The 17309-nt window shown below is 42.7% G+C and overlaps 1 protein-coding gene across 9 annotated transcripts in view; it reads left to right on the top strand.

The window, feature by feature from the left end:
* The window catches only part of magi2b (membrane associated guanylate kinase, WW and PDZ domain containing 2b), a 79978-nt gene that overhangs the window by 59386 nt on the left and 3283 nt on the right, over window positions 1-17309 (top strand). For 5 of the 9 annotated variants that reach the window (XM_019273640.2, XM_019273642.2, XM_027272880.1 and 2 more), the window contains 12 exons: window positions 1219-1748; window positions 3383-3551; window positions 9219-9250; window positions 11065-11257; window positions 11349-11464; window positions 11830-12022; window positions 12917-13156; window positions 14156-14341; window positions 14620-14914; window positions 15521-15740; window positions 15856-15999; window positions 16371-16509. In XM_019273640.2, coding sequence (XP_019129185.1) covers window positions 1219-1748; window positions 3383-3551; window positions 9219-9250; window positions 11065-11257; window positions 11349-11464; window positions 11830-12022; window positions 12917-13156; window positions 14156-14341; window positions 14620-14914; window positions 15521-15740; window positions 15856-15999; window positions 16371-16509 — 2457 coding nt within the window. Of the gene's footprint in view, window positions 1-1218; window positions 1749-3382; window positions 3552-9218; window positions 9251-11064; window positions 11258-11348; window positions 11465-11829; window positions 12023-12916; window positions 13157-14155; window positions 14342-14619; window positions 14915-15520; window positions 15741-15855; window positions 16000-16370; window positions 16510-16786; window positions 16898-17309 lie in introns of all 9 variants that reach the window. The other 4 variants (XM_019273645.2, XM_019273647.2, XM_019273646.2 and 1 more) reach the window with 4 other exon arrangements.

Genomic DNA, 17309 nt, shown 5'->3' with positions numbered 1-17309 from the left:
CTCTGCTTTTATGTCTCTCCCTCTGCCGATCAGTTTCTCTTTTATCTGGAATCCATCTCTTTCTGTGTTATCTCATCTCTCTCTTTGTCTCTCTCACTTACCCTTTATTATGCTTCCTTATCTAACCATGTCATTTGACACTTCTCCTCTGCTTTCAGCCTCAGTATATTTTCATCCCTCCTTTTCTCTTTTTACCTCTCTAGTTTTTTCCCTCTCTTCATTCCTCTACCCTGGTCTGTCAGCCCTTTCCTCTCTCTCTCTGTTCTGATTTCTCTCTCCAACCCGACCCTCTCCGCTCGGTGACATTGCCGGAGCCGCTCACATACATGCATGTGCGCGCACATTCACACTCACGCATGCACACAGTCACAGAGTCACACACAGGCAAGCACTCCCTGGCTTAGATTAGCTGGCCTATTTGAGCTGTGTGGCATTGCTCTTAGGGATTGTGTATGATTGCGTGTGTGAGACAAGTACTGTGTGTATGTTTATGCATGTGCACATGTGTGTGTGTCTGTATGTGTGCATGTGTGACAGAGAGTGCCTCCAGAAGTGTGAAATAGAGGATTTGAGGCAGTTGCATTTGTCATGGGGCTGTAACTTTAAAGCTGAAATCCATAACTTTCCGCACATTCAAACTACAGCAGAGATGACAGAGTATCTGGTGTTGTATTTGTAAGGTTTCTTCACCTCGACGGGAGTAAAGTGGATTTAAATTTAAGGTAGTGATTAAATGAAATTAGCACATCAACAGCCGCACACGTTTTCCATTTTGTTTCCAACTGGCCACCAGAGTAACAGAACGATGCTACATCCTGATGCATCGAGTGCGAGCCAAGATTCTGTTACTACTTGTGACTGTGACTATGCATCCATTTAAATATTTTAGAGTTTCGTGATTAGAGTCTCGGTGGATGCCAGTGCACACCAGATGGTCGTCATATTCACAGAGACACACCAAGACATGGACCCTGTCTCCCTGCCACCTCTCTGTTTCACACATACTCTCGTATATTTCCTGCAGTGGCAGCGAACTGATATTATATTCCTGTGTGACACTTGAGAGGGACAGCGTGCTTCTTATGCGTCCCCGCTGAGACTTGACTTTTGTAGCAACTAACAGTGACAGGTTGTATTTTTGCAGCACACGTCATGTGTCCCTGTAACATGCAACATATTGTAGTGTGACTGAAACTGTTGTATTTACTTCTTCCTCAGGTGATGTCATTGTCTACATTAATGACATCTGTGTACTCGGTACCACACATGCCGACGTGGTCAAGCTTTTCCAGTCCGTGCCGATTGGTCAGAGTGTCACCCTCGTGCTCTGTCGAGGATATCCTTTGCCCTTTGACCCAGAGGACCCAAGTGGTGCAGCAAGCACCTCCTTGACACCCATTGGCCTGGAGCACCGCCCCTTAGTGGTGAACGGGCGCAGCAGCTACGACCCTTACTTAGAGTATCTGTCGTTGAGCTCCCAGCTGCCTGCTCAGGCTCTGGCCCAGGGCGGAGCCTCTCACCCCGGGGACACACATCTGGACGGCTCGTCCCTTCCACCCACCACACCTGGTTCAGGATCGGCACTCACTCCTCACGACGACAATGTGTCCATGGCCTCCTCTGGGACTGCAGCGGTTGCCGGGGCAACAGCACAAGGGGCAGAGCTCCTGACAGTTACTATGGTGAAAGGTGCCGAGGGATTTGGGTTCACCATCGCAGACAGTCCCACTGGTCAGCGAGTAAAACAGGTGATGTATCATAATTATCTTTGGATCTCTTTATTTACTTACAGGACTGTGAATAATTTATTTAAAAGGTTCACACCTGTTTGATGTTTTATTTGTTTCAGCGAACAAAGGTGTCCTTTCAAGAGTAAAATCTCAGTAGTCAGCTAGACTCAGTAGTCCAGATGAGTTACACATTAAACTTGAAGCTGAGTTAAAACAGCAGGTCAAATAAATCAGAGAGAAAGAGAGAGAGAAAGAGAGAGAGAAAGAGAGAGAGACTAACTATAAGCTCTATCAAAAAGGAAAGTCTTAAAGCTACTCTTAAAGGTGTTGACCGTGTCTGCCTCTCGAACCCAGAATGATAGTTTGTTCCACAGAAGAGGAGCTTGATAGCTGAAAGCTCTGGCTCCCAATCTACTTTTGGAAACTATAGGAACCACAAGGAACCCAGCGTCCTGAGAGCGCAGTGTTCTAGAGGGGTAGTAAGGTACTATGAGCTCTTTTAGATATGATGGTGCCTGACCATGAAGAGCTTTGTATGTAAGGAGAAGAATATTAAATTATATTCTAGATTTAACAGGTAGCCAATGCAAGGAAGCCAAAATGGGAGAGATGTGATCTCTGATCTTGGTTCCTGTCAGAACACGTGCAGCAGCATTCTGAATTAGCTGCAAAGTCCTAAGAAACTTATTGGAGCAGCCTGATAACAAAGAGTTACAATAGTCCAGCCTAGAAGTAACGAATGCGTGGACTAGTTTTTCTGCATCCGCTTGAGACACGTTGTGTCAGATTTTGGCGATGTTGCGTAAGTGGAAGAATGCAGTACTCGAAATTTTGTTTATGTGGACGTTAAAGAACAAATCAAGATCAACAACAATTACAAGGTTCTTTACAGTGGAGCTGGAGGCCAGGGTGATCCCATCTTAACTAACTAAGTCTCTAGATAGAGAGTTTCTGAGGTGTCCAATTCGGAGGTCCAATTACAAGAACTTCAGTTTTGTCTGAATTTAACATCAGAAAATTGTAGGTCATCCAACTTTTTATATCCTTAAGGCATGCTTGGAGTTTAGTTAACTGATTGGTTTCATCAGGCTTGATCGATAAATATAATTGGGTGTCGTCAGCATAACAATGAAAATTAAGTGTGTGAGGGATTCCTAATAATGTTCCCTAGAGGAAGCATATATAAACTGAATAGACGTGGTCCTAGTGCAGAACCTTGTGGGACTCCGTAACAAACTATGATTGAAGAGTAGATGGCCCTAAAGAAGATATTGAACGACAAATCCCAACCCGCTTACCTGCGATCCAAAGGTGGTGAGGGATAGATAAATTACAGAAGATGAGTTGTGATGTGACAGATGCTATTTCTCATCCCTGTTGTATTTGTAAACATAAAACATCTGCACTCAAAAAACATCTGTCTTATTGTTTTATGTTCAGAATTATGTTTGGAAAAATTAAAAGCACCTGTTCTTAGTGACTTTTGAATTTTTGACAAACAATCTTTACATCAGTATCTTGAAATAGTACAGGGGTTCAGTCCTTTAAAAACAGCTGAAATAATCTCACCCCACTGATAGATCTTTACAGCATTAACAGTATCACAAATCACAGTCAAGTCGTGTGACAGTGAATGTGTCCTCGTGTTGCAGGTGCTGGACCCGGGCACACAAGGAGCATCGGGGCTGATAGAGGGAGACCTGATCCTGGAGGTGAACCAGCAGCCGGTGGCTGCAGCCGGACACGGTCGAGTGGTGGAGATGCTCAAAGAGTGTCCCGTGGGAGCCGAGGCGACACTCCTCATACAGAGAGCGGGAACAGGTGAGGGACAGGCCTGTTTATATGTTTCTGATACGGTTTCACTGTTTGTATTGTTTATTCATGAGGACTACAAGAAAAAGTAAAGATAAAAACCTTATTGTCCTTGATCTATTTATGTCAATGGTGGTGGTGATTACAGTACAATTAATATCATATCACAAAAACCAAGATAATTTTAGCTAAAAACAAAGAAGAGTCCAGTGCAGGAACAACTTTCCCAGCTAATATAAGCTGGCTTCTGAATGAGATGCACAAATATCATGTTACTGTTGCATCTTCAAGGCCAGCTGCAGCTTTGCGAGAGAAGAGTCAAGTCGAGTTGACAGCAAGAGCTGAGAGAGCAAAAGAGATTTTGATTATGATAATTTTGAGAGCTATTTTTGAACACTTTCAAATCACTGTATCCGTTTATTTGGATTTTATTCAAGTCTCTAGAGGAGATTTTATTTTTGGAATATTAAATAGTTTAGAAGATGGAAGAATAATTTTGCCTGGTGAAAAACTGGGCAAATGATGATAGTATTTCTTGAGATAACGTTAGTGTTTTCTATAAAAAGTGTAATAATTCAGGATTAAAGGCCGATGATTTTTGAATGTTGATTAAGAAAACTTTAATGTGCCCCTTGAGAAAATGAGATAATAGCAAGAACAAAAAGCTACAGCACATTTTATTAGACAGTGGAAAATAATAAAACAGAAATTAAATTACACAGAAATATTAAAGATGAAAAACAGTGTGAGCTGATGTCTTTGTAAGTGTTGTGTGTGTCACCAAATGTGGCTTCATCACCAAGATCTCATCTGCTAAAACACGCTGGGACAACACGGGCAAGTGTTTTTAAGATGCAACAAATCAAAAGCTGGTAAAAAAAATGTTAAATGCAGAAGAGGGTTGAGATGAGAGATGAGGTGTAGTACAGCACTGTGGGCACGATGACACCAACACTGCTGTGGGAAGCTGTTCATTCCCACTGGGGCCAGTCATCCACAAAATAAATGCAGTTATTTTATTGTAATGTGCTTTGGACAGAAATTACTGTGGAGAGTGTCATCTAGCTGGCAAACAAGCTGTCCTGTTTGGCTGATATGTTGCTGTTTGGCTACCTGTACTGACTGTACTCTCTGATATGATTACTCTTCGATTATACAAACACTGTAAGTGTGTATCGGATTTGTAAAGGGATGTTTTTATGTTAAGGACAAGTGTAACAAAGAGAATATAAACTAAAAAGTTTTAAACATAATGCACACCATCCATTATGCTCTTCGATGTTGTGACCTTCAAATTATGTGTGTGTTATTGACCACCCACCACTCTGTCTGAGTCTGAGTGTTTGTCTGGAAAACTATTCTTCTGGATCTTATTTACAATGACACAGTGTTTTCTCGTCCACCCACTTAAAACAAACATCAGACATTTTGAATGGTTTTACTGTTGGCTGTCTGTGTATTCAGAAGGGCTAGAGTTTTATCCACAATACTTGCGGCATGTCACTGTAAGTATTGTGTATTGTGTTCCTCCACACCAACACCAACGATTTTCTGCACACATTCAGCATTTTACCTTCTTCTTGAAGTGAAAGAAGGTGATGGCGACATGCCCTTAGTCTGAGAAAATACATTTAAAAGGAGTTGTGTAGTAGCAGAAAAGAAGAATGAGAGAGAAAGTTCATTGTCGGAAGGTTTGACATGCAGAGTTCTTATAACGCTGCCAGAACAACATGGAGTGAGGCCATTTTCCGTACTTTCTCCTGCAAGATTGGTCACCTGCGAGGAAATTTAATTGCACAGTTGAAAGCTTTATTTGTGTGACATGCTCGCATTGGCTCTCTAAAAGGGGTTCTTGTCACTGGGGCTGCCTATACCACTGAGTCTTTGGCCATCTGACAACACACTTGGATTAACCAATTTAACTATTAACCGTGGTTTAAAATGTCAAGATTTTGTACCTGTGAAGGCTCAGCTATACCAAGTGTTTGTCACTTACAGTCAACAAAGTAGTGGTGAGTTAAGAGTTGGTACTTCAGTGCAATGTGTCATGGTTAAAAGAACATGGAACCCAAATTGCACCGCTCTTGTGTTTTTACTATAGAAATGTTCAGCACAGGCAAACAAAGTTAAAGGGCGAGGCTGAGGCAGAGTCTGAATACTAAAATCTAAATGCTAGCTCAAAAAATGATGTAAATGGGAGCTGGGAAGCTAAGACTTGTGGCACATAGGCAGAAGACCAGTGGCTAAGGACTGGTATATATATTGGAAAGTAATGAGGGGAATGACGCAGAGTGATGAGGCTGATCATGTGAGAACAATCAAGAGTACAAGAAAGCAATGCACAAATGAAACTAATCAGTCTTCACAGTCTGAACCAACAGAAATACACAGAAAGAAGAATGGCACCATTTATAAATTAAACCTTCAAAGGCAGAACATCTGAAGAGTGTCCTCTTTTTATTTTTACTAAAACTGCAAAAAACAAATAGGTTTTCTTACGTCTGTAGTGTGAAATTATTTGGTAATTACATCATTACATCCCTACACTAATGATTAACACCTCAGCCAGAATGAAAGTCAAATATGTTTTTTATTTGGCCATTTAAGGAGAAGTTCATGAGGTCATGGTCCTCTTCCATGGAGGCCGCTGTGTTGAAACACCGTGTTTCTACATTAGCCTGGAACAGACCTACTAAATACTGACTCTAGACGGGGCCTTTCAAGTGTCCTTTACACTAGGAAGGTGAAGGTGATGTGAGGATATTGCAATGCAGCAATTACACTATTAGATGCAACTAAATCGTTCACACTGGACCTTTACGTCTTTATTTTCTCTGGGCACATCACTCGCAAGAACCACAACATCTACAAGATACGTTTAAATTATTTATTAACAAGTACAGTTCAGTACTTCTTCGGTCTGCTGCGGGGAATTCACCGTAGCACACAGGCATGACGGACCCAAAAAGCGAGGGAGTGCAGAATACAAGAGCGAAAAAGGGTGAGAGGGTTAAGGAGGGTATTTATAAGAATGTCGGAAGTGGCACAAATGAGGTGTAGTCCTTCTCCAAAGAGTTAATTTTCATTGTTTCTGACATGATAACAGGTTAATTAAAATTCTCTTTTGCATCAACATTTTTTTTTACATATATTGTATTTAATTAGGGGTGAAAACAATCCGTCTCATTTGCATCTCAGGTTTAACTAATTGAAGTGTGACAAGAACTATTACTGCAAATACATTAGCATGACACACGCAAAAGTCTGATTTAACACCACCCCGGTTGTCTCCAGTCTTACAGTACATTATTGACCATTATAGTAGATGTATTGACAAACTGTTGCCTGGTCCTAGTGGATTGATTGTGTGCTGTATGTTGCTCAATGAATTATACTCAGTCAGTTGAGTCTGTGATGTGAACAAATGACTCAAGTGTTTTCAGCAGTAATAGAAGAAAACGCAGACTGTGTATGTGAGCAGCTGAGACCAAATGTTGAACAAATTATGACCGTGCAGGGCTGACATCTGCCACCTGGTGGTTAACCTTTGCAAAGACTCACTTCACTGTCAGACTCACCATTTAAACAGGAAGCTGAGATTCAGCACACAAATGAGATTTTAATCAAAATCACATGTACATGCACATACACACATCTGTGTTCAAACGTACACACAGCTTGTGATAGATATCCTCCTAAATGCTGAGCTGAATGTGCCAAATTACCTCCCTTCCCCCCTCCTTCCTTCAGCATCACCAGTTTCTATCAAACAACTCAAGACAACGGCCCCACAGGGACTATCAGCCTGACACACCAGGAACCTCTGACTCTGTGTGTGTGCCTCTCTCTCTGCAGGGTGAACAAAAGGACAAGGTCCTTTCGAGTGACTCAGATGTGCAAAGTGTCAGAAATGTTAAAACATGTTTGAATTTAGCTTGCACACATGATTTCATCGGTGCTTTGTGTAACACAGACGAGGTGTAAGACATCCACTGCATGTGTTTATGTGTGTGTGTGTTTGTCTGCTGTAGTGTGGGCACTCTGCCAGCGTTCCACTGAGCTCTGGTCGTGTTCACAGCTCCATTCCCTGACATCCCAGTCTGAAGCCGAGCCAACCACAGACTAGACACATTTTGCGCCACCAATGAGGATGCAGATCATGGCTGTGAAAAAAAAGGGTGTCAGGCCGCACGAGCCAATCAGGCTGATCTGAAGGCCATCCAGATCTCAGCAGGCTAGTCTGTGAGGCCGGCTTGCCAGACTGCCTGACCACTGACTCGTGAGAGAGAGGCCACGTGAACGCCTCTCTACCACTCATTCATTTGTAATTCATCAGCATTCATACGAGTCTGTGACACATCCCGCACACATCCCAACGGAATGTATTAGCATTTAAATTAAGCTTAAATGCGTCTTTTTTGTGAGTGGACAATTGCTTTGTAGCTCATATTAATTTCGATCAGTGGGTCATAAAGGAGAGTTTCCTGAGAATAAGTTATTAGGGTTCCTTAAAGGCTTCCCTTAAGGCCTGTATTCCCTGCAGAATGTGGTTATTAGACCCAGCCTCCCACAGAGACCTCCCTCTGTGCTGAATCACTTGTGAACTAGGAACAGCTCTCCTCAAACCCCCATTCATGTTTATAACGTTCACCGACAGACGGCGTTTCCTCATTTTGCTGTGTCCTCTTCCACGCACACATGATGCAGGATTCATTTTTGAAAAAAAAAAAGATTTCCACGCAGAATTGATATTTTCATTGGGTGGACAGAAGAAGGCTGGAGTTGGAAAAAAATCAGGAAAATTAAAAACAAAAGTGCAATGTCAGGTTTGGGTTTATCTTGACACGGACTGACAGTGACTGATCGTGTTTCATTTTGCTCAAAGCTGCTCCTCGTTCACTGATTTTGATAGAAAGTTCTGCTATTGTGCTCCGCTGCTAAGTGCTCTGCCCTTCATCTCACAAATATATAAAAGCAGGCAGATGTAGCTGGAGAGTAATTTCATAAATGAATTCAATCCGGGACCTTCTGATATTTCTCAGGAAATTTCACAAATGGAATAAATATTAAATAAAAAAACATTCCAAAGGATGTTTCACGTCTGTTAAAGGATTCATCAGAGATGCTGCAGGAGTCTCAATGATTGTGTTTCTATCCACACGTGTAAAGACTCAAGCTGCCTGTATATACAAGGCAGCCAATGCATGTTATCCCCCCCATGTTTAAATGTATGTATTTGGGCCTCAGCAGCATAAATGTACTGAATGTCTTTGAGTCGGCGGAGTCACAGGGGAGCTGTGTTGATGAGATTCTTGTTGTGATGTAGAGTGCTCCCTGCTTCCTACATGCAGATAAAATATGACTTACAAAGAGAACTGTGTGTGGTGTGTGTGTGTGTGTGTGTGTGTGTGTGTGTGTTGGGGGGGGGTCTGCACTTTTGCCTGCAGCTAATGATGTAATTATGTTGAAAACAAACGCAACAACCAAATCTGTTTACACAAACAAAGTCAAAACAGAGGAATATGAAATCAGCAAACTGAGAGTTTCTTCACACGTTAAGGGAAGAAGATTTAACACTCAATCTTCATTATGGTTGTTTTCATCTGTAGTTTGTTGTTTCGTAAAAATCTGACAGATTAACCGAGCGTGCTGTCTGTTTTTCTCTTTCTACTTCAGGCCACATCTCTCCATGGAAGGCATCCAAACAGGTACAATGATTGAACAAAATGTGTTTCTGTGTGTGTGTGTGTGTGTGTGTGTGTGTGCGTGTGTGTGTGTGTGTGTTCGACTGAGAAAAAACAGGGAGATTTGTTTGTTGAAGCAGAGCGGTGGAGATAGAAGTGTGCAGGATCAGTGTTTGTCACCAGGGCTTGGCTTTTGCTTTATTGTGAAATGAGCCAGCCTGTCCTGACCTGCTTATTGGGTTTGATCACATCCGATCTCACACCTCACCAGCTGGGGAAAGCGCTTCAGATGTATACTTTAAACTGCACCTGCCTCTGCTTATGCAACCAGCCAGACCTAATGAATCTCATCTCATTTAAGTTTAAATTGTGATTTGAATTAATTATTACACTTACCTGTGGTCAAATAACCATTTCCTCTTATTTTATAATTGAGTTACTGCTTCAAGACATTTAACTGAATCTCTGATAAAATATTTCCATCATTGTTGAAGTCTAATAAGTGTCCTCCATCACCTGGGTTAATGTTCCTCAGCTTTATTCTTCTGCATACTTGAATTTGTTGTTTTAACTTCACCGTCACTAAGTTTTTATAATAACTTCCATGGAGACAATTCATCACTGTGAACGTAAAGATGTTTAGCGTTACCATTAAAGTTGCAATAAATCATTAGACCTGTGTTTTCACACAAGCTGATATAATTTATTTACACTAATATTAATCTTGTAGTTTTAGTGTTGTATAGTTCTCCTGTCTGAATGGTGTGGCAGTGATTGTTTGTAGTGACTGTTTTTATTGTGTTTGTTTCCTCTGTGTTTTTTTTGGGGGGTTTTTTGTGCCCACACTGTGAATCAGTTTCCATCAAATGAATCAATCGGTGACCAACAAGTCTCCTTCACTGATCCCACTGCTACGTGTTGCCTAAAAAACACTCGAGAACGTTTGACACGTTTATATTTAAAATATTAAAGCCCCCTTCACTTCCCCTTCACTGCACACATCTGCTGAAGGAGGAAAGTTTTTCTGAGCTCACTTTGAATCTTTAACGTGTCGACGTGCAATCTTTAGTTATGGTTCAGTAAATCAACTTACACAAATGTGACAACTCATGTCCAGCAGTTAAATTGTTGACTTAACTGAAGGGGATGCAATGGATGTAGAAAAACATATAAGACACACAGGACACATTAATAATCCAAGCCGAATAATGCCTCGAGGGGGGAAGCAAATGTTTAAAAACATGATCACATGTAATTTACAGTTTGAGTGAAAATGTAATCTACATAAATAAATCAATAAATGAGGTCCTAATAAGTGCAAAGCGTCTGCTAAGTTGGTTCGCGTACATGCAGCAGTACAGGTGTTACGATTTTGCCATCCACATCACTGGTGTGTGAAACAGCTGTGCCAATCACAGTTATTTATGACCTCAGATCCACAAATGGACGGCGTTTCTTCAGGAAATGTTTTTTAATTATTTTTAAATCAAAAAAGAGGCTGTGATTGGATCAATAAGCCTCGTTAATCTGATGTTTCCCTTATACAGTAAATAGGCAGAATACTTTTTAGGTTTACTGTTTTAACCACAATTAACATCAGATTTAAACACATCTAATGGTTCGGATTTTATATGTTTTGAGCATTATTCTGTTACTGCTGTTTGCTATTGTTGACAAAAAGTCTTGTCTTTGAATGATCGTCCCACCTGCTTCTCTTCATACATGTGCACCTTGCGCTCTATATGGTCAGAGCGCTCCTGCACTGGTCGTTCCCCCACCACAAAAAATAGATCCCCTCATCTTAAATTAAAGATCTATTGTTGGTGTTTTCCTTGTAGTTGCCTGACCAGTGGGACCCACATGGCAGCCCCCAAGCAAACCTATCTGGCCCGGTTTTGCCACCTGGCACTCCCTTCCCAAACCAGCCACAACACCGCACATCTGTGCCTGACTCCACTGAAGGCTTCGATCTTAACAAACCTGATCCCTATGACCTTTATGAGAAGTCAAGGGCTATCTACGAGAGCCGACGTGAGTACTGATTCATTAGGTTGCTGTAAATTGCACGTGATATGATTTCCAATTAAAGAGTCGACCTTTAATGTTTGCATCTGCGTCTCAGGTCCAGAGTATGAAGAGGTGGAGGTACACCTGCTGAGAGAGAAGACCGGGTTTGGCTTCCGCATCCTGGGGGGAGACGAGGCCGTGCAGGCTGTGAGTCCGGACGCCCGTGACAAGGCTCGTATGGGACGGGCTGGACCACACGCATATTTAACCTCATACACATTAACCTTGTCTGACCTGCACCTAACTTCATCTTACACTTCAGTCAGTTACAAACATTTGACTAACATACCCTCCCCCTCCACACACACACACACACTCTTACACAAACTGCTCAGTACCTCCCATACTAAAGTAACGCCTTGCTAACTTGTCCACGTGTAAAACAGCATGCTATTGATTATTAAGAAGGTGAAAGAATGTTACCATGACCCAAAACTAGTTTACAAACCAGGATAAAGCAATCAGTGTGTGATTCCACAGTGTCTGTGTTGCCTTCACCTTCATCTATGCTACTAATATTGATTGTTTTTGAACAGATTGTTATTGGCGCTATAATAGAGAACACTCCTGCTGAGCGTGATGGGCGTCTGCGACCCGGGGATGAGCTCATTTCTGTGGATAAAAATGTGGTTGCTGGGAAACCGCACAAATACGTAATAGACTTGATGCACGCAGCTGCTCGCAATGGTCAAGTCAGCTTGACTGTGAGGAGGAGAGTGCTAACGCCTGGTGAGGACATTTATTATTTGTTTTTCTTTTGTTTTTGTTTGTATTTTGTTTGTACCCTTTTCTGTGGTAGAAGATTATACATTTATGTTGAAGTTTGAACCCTAAAAACGCATTCAAATAAAGCACTTATGGTTAATTATCAGTCTTGATTAGCACATTTTGTAAAAACAAGGAAACTATTTTTGGTATTAACTCTTTAATAACCGCAGTGGTAACATGGTCGGTTCACAGCGGCGTTTACTGACAAATCAACTACAGACTGTGTTCAGAAGGCACCTAACAGAGTGAAACTAGACTCATCCTCCAGCCTGTTACCCCTGGAAAACACAAGACCAAATGTGTTCACCAACAACAGTAGCACAGGTTTATATCTCAAGTGTAGTGATGCTGTGATTTATTTTGTTTGACCTGCGAGTGGTCAACTTGCATGCACGGCTTTGGCAGTGAAGCTGTGTTCCCTGAAATAATGCAGGACAAACAGAGACATTTAAATTTAGCCTTTAGATGACAAATCAGGGAGACATTTAAATTTGCTTTATATTGAAGCGGGGGTGACCTCACATCGGTGACGCACTTCATCTATCCTTTGTTTGTTGTAAGCACTCCAGCAGGCTCTGAGCATTTGTATCTTTGTAAATGCAATGAAACTCCAAGGGCATATACATACACAATATTCATTCCTGTTAATTTGACTTTGATGGAGAACCCCTGTGGGAGGTGGGAAGTGCACTGTAGCATACAGCACATGCTGCAGAACTGGACTTTCTCCAACGGCTACATCTTAAGCCGAGCTTTAAAATAAATAGCCACTGAGAGTAAATTGGTCACGTTTTACAGTAACAGAGCAGCTGCTTCACTCAAGTCCTGTCTCCTCTGCCGCTTTCTCTCCTCCAGGTGAACCGTGTCCTGTGAATGGCCGCAGTCCCGGCTCGGTGTCGACACAACACAGCTCTCCACGTAGCGATGCTGCCTCAGCTTCAGGCCCTCCGGCTGTCTCCGTCCCTACTGCCACCTCTCCTCCAGAGGGATCCGCCCTGCAGACCAGTGATGTGGTTATTCATCGCAAGGAGAACGAGGGCTTCGGCTTTGTCATCATCAGCTCCTTGAACAGACCGGAGAACGCCACCGTCATCAGTGAGTTGCATCTGTCTGGTGCCCGAAAGGTTGTTTCCGAACATAAGTGGTGATTTGGAAATCCTGATGACGAAGGGTCTTTAAAGTGGTGACTCAGAATTTTAAATGTATTTATGGGTTTGCTCTGCATGTCCACACGCTCAAAAGTTTAATATCCATTATTCCTGTTTTAGTAATAACCAGTGGGCTTCCTGTCCCTTAACAATTAGTTTACTTGAGTGGTGTTCTCGTCCTGTTTAATAGCTTCAGTATTTTCTTTAGCTGAGGTCATTCTGAAACTGGTTTTGCTTTTTTGATTTCATTCCAAAATAGCATTAAAGGAGTAATTAAATGTCTTAAATTTGGCTTTATTGAACATATGGTTACACTAACAGCAGCTCGTAACAGATTGTGGGATTCAGCGTGCTCTGATTACACACTGAAGAATTTAATTTAAATATATCCTGCACAAATGCCCAATGCAGTCGAGGGAACACTGACTGAACCCAAAACTGCTTGCCAAAATTCATGACACCCCCCCTAGGTTTCTGCATGCACCTAGAAATACCCCCCAAAGGTGGCTCTAATGTACAGTAGTCATTATAATATCAAACATTAGTTCAGGATGTACTGGTGCATGTTCAACAGTCCCTCAGGGATCTTCTCCGCTTGGTCGGTCCAGAAACGTTTGATATTGAAGAGGAAATGTTTAGTTTTCTGTCTTTGCCTGTAGGGAACGTGCTGATTTGTTTTGTTGAGATGTTTTTGCCATGAAGTAGAGATTAAGATATTAAAAACCGCATTTTTTAGCAGGTGTGAACAGTATAACTATTTTTCTGTGGAGGAATAATGGTGGACTTGTAATTTAAAAAAGTGGCTGCAATGTTTCTCGACAAGCTCATGTAATAAAACATCCCTAAAGGTTATTCCCTCACTTAAAAATCGAGCTTTATCAGTACTGTTTTGACATCTCTCTTTAAAATGGCTGTTGACAGCCACCTTGTTAATGCCTGCTTCCAGCTGTGCCCCATAAAATAGGACGCATTATCGAGGGCAGCCCTGCGGACCGATGCGGGAAGCTGAAGGTGGGCGACCGCATCCTGGCTGTGAATGGACAGTCCATCATCAGCATGCCGCACGCAGATATAGTCAAGCTCATCAAAGATGCCGGGCTAACAGTCACACTGCACATCATACCGGAGGAGGGTAAGTGTCTATGTGCGACAAAAAATCTCATCTCGATTAAGTTTTTTGTCCTCTGAAGTAAAAAGTTCCTGAACTGTTGGTGGCGGTGATGCTTGGACCAGATTTGTACCGCTGTGTTTTACAACATTATCTTTAATTTTGAGCATTAGAACAAGGCTAAAGGTTACAAGCCCCTTTCAAAATAATTTGGTAGTTTTTATGACAGTAATTAAATCTCCTGTATCCTGGGCATGTTATCTACACGGGGGTAATCTTGTCTCACATTCTGCCCAACACAGGTTCCCATTCTGGCCCCAGCTCAGAGAAGCAGAGCCCCATGACCCAGAAACACAGCCCCCAGACCCAGCCCAGCCCTGTAGCCCAGCCAGGCCAAGGAGGTACCCAGCCTGGCCAAACAACCACTCAGACAGGTCAAGCACCTGCCCAGCCCCTCCAGACACCAGCTCAGACATGCCAAACAGTGACTGGCCCTCCTGCACCAGCACCATCTCAGCCTGCACCGGCTGGAACCCAGCAGAGCCCGGTCACCCAGCCCTCTGGCCTCCCTCCACAGCTCTACCTCCACGACGGCAGGTAAGACGAGCCTGTTTGGACTCAGCAGGAGCGTTTTTGTCTCGGTGACTGAAAGAAGAAGGAGTCTTCAAGGGCGACAGACATCAAACTGTGTATATAGATCAGAGTGTGCCTTGCATGCCAGTAAGTTTAGGAGAAAACATGTGACTGCAGACAACTTTTGCACCAGTCAGACTCTCAGGCTACACTGTTGCATAACACCACTTAGGTCTTACAGTGTCAGTGAATAATTTACTTTAGTATTTCTTCTATAATGCAGGAAGCCAGCGACCATTGCTCCATGTCAAAACTCTAAGTGTGATCGCGTGCATGCGAGTTTTATATTATAAGACACTGAGAGTAGCACTCCCCCAGATGTGGATTTATTCCCATTTTACAAGTGGGAACATGATTAAAGTTTTAACACGGAGAGTGATATTTCCATCATTTTTGTGGTGAGCCTCCTTAGCTGCACACACTTACTTCTGTCACATGGAATATTAAGTTTAAATATTACTGTACCCATAAAAGTGCACCATTAGGGAGGCTATCCACTCTCACGAGAGAGGACATGTGGACATCTCTCTCCATCATGACACAAACTTCTCCTCTGGTTTCTCCTCACAGGTCAGAGGTTAAAGCCAGACAGGACGTCAAACCTGATTTCCGCCATCCTCCATTCACTGATTACAGGCAACCTCCAGTAGACTACCGCCACCCACCGGTTACTGATTACCGACAGCCTCCGACACTGGACTACAGACACCCACCTGGTTTGCTGGACTTCAGACAGCACCCAGCAGCTGCACAGTTCCCTCTGGGTATCCCTGCTGACTTTAGACCACAGGTACAGCTGGACTAAGAACAGACTGTTCAGGGGGTGCTTGTAAATCTCTTTTTTTTGGTATAATGTGCATATATTTGCAGAGGGTTTGTTGCAAACAGTCTACTGTTATCCGCAGGACTTTGATTACTTCACGGTGGAGCTGGAGAAAAGCGCAAAGGGTTTTGGCTTCAGTATCCGCGGGGGCAGAGAATACAAAATGGACCTGTTTGTGTTGCGCCTTGCTGAGGATGGCCCAGCGATACGTAATGGAAGAATGAGGGTGAGATCACTGAATCAGTGTGTCCATCTGCCTGTTTATCCTCCTGATGTTTATCTAAATTTCACTGCTGCTGTTCTTTTGTATGCTTATTATATTTAACTCTTTCTTTTGCTGATTCGGATCTTTATTTTACTGTCTGATCTTCTTCATGGGTCGGGAATAGTTTAAAGGTTAGGAAAGGGACAAAGCAAGTAAGTCTAAGTGCATGTGAACTCTGTGACTCTCTGATCACCTCTACAAGGCACTTAATGATACATATTCCCCAGTTGCTGACCAGCAGCAAGACTCTGGTTGTAAAGAAAAGTCAACTTTCCGTGGATAAACAGAGACTGACATAAATCGACCCTCTCCTCTCTGTGTGTCTCCTCCAGGTAGGGGATCAAATCATAGAGATTAACGGGGACAGCACTCGGGACATGACTCACGCCCGCGCCATCGAACTCATCAAGGCAGGAGGCAGGCGGGTCAGGCTGCTGCTAAAGCGAGGCACAGGACAGGTGCCAGAATATGGTGAGTCTACTTGGCACAAAATCCCTAACTGTCCCCGCACACTCACGTTCATACTAGAGATTCATTGAGGTTCAACGTTACTGTTTTTAACCATTTTTCTCCTGCAAACACACCAGAACATATTAACATGCATTAATATCTTTTTGCTTCTTCTGACTCCTCTTCTGTCATCTGAAATTAAACGTCATGTGAGACTGTCTTGATCAAACAGTAGAATAACAACTTCAGCTCTTCGTGTGTTGTCACCCCTCTGCTTTAAGTCTAATGATTGGTATAGGCTTTTACTTGCCTTCCCTCAGGAATGGTACCTTCCAACCTCTCCATGTGCATGAAAGGTGACACACTAAGCTCCCCCTATTTCTTCCTAATGGGCCACTCTAAAGACACGGTTTGTGAAAAAACTGCATGTCTCTCTCTCTCTCTCTCTGTTCATGCTGATAAGTCTGTGTGCAGTGTATCTGTGCTCTAGGCATGCATGTGTGTACGCATGATTGTGTGTTTAAGCATGGGGAAATAGCTGTGTGTGCATCCCTACGTGTGTGTGTGTGTGACTGCGCTGTCGAAAGAGAGCAATATGGTTTGAAGTGACCATCCAGATGAAATTGTATCATCCCAAAGAGGGTTGTGAAGTAGACTGTGTGAAGTCAATCTGCTCAGGATCAGTCTGTCACACGACTACAAATATGTTTTTTTTTAAGCACTGAATGAATCATGTGTGACGTGTCGTGTTATCGTTTAAGCTGTATACCGAGTAACGAGGCCGACATGGTCAGGTGTGTGCTGCTCACACACATTTTTAT

Source organism: Larimichthys crocea, chromosome XXI, assembly GCF_000972845.2.
Source record: "Larimichthys crocea isolate SSNF chromosome XXI, L_crocea_2.0, whole genome shotgun sequence".
Taxonomy (NCBI): Eukaryota; Metazoa; Chordata; class Actinopteri; family Sciaenidae; genus Larimichthys; species Larimichthys crocea.
The sequence above is the reverse complement of the archived record's forward strand: the minus strand, read 5'-3'. Positions and strand labels throughout refer to the sequence as shown.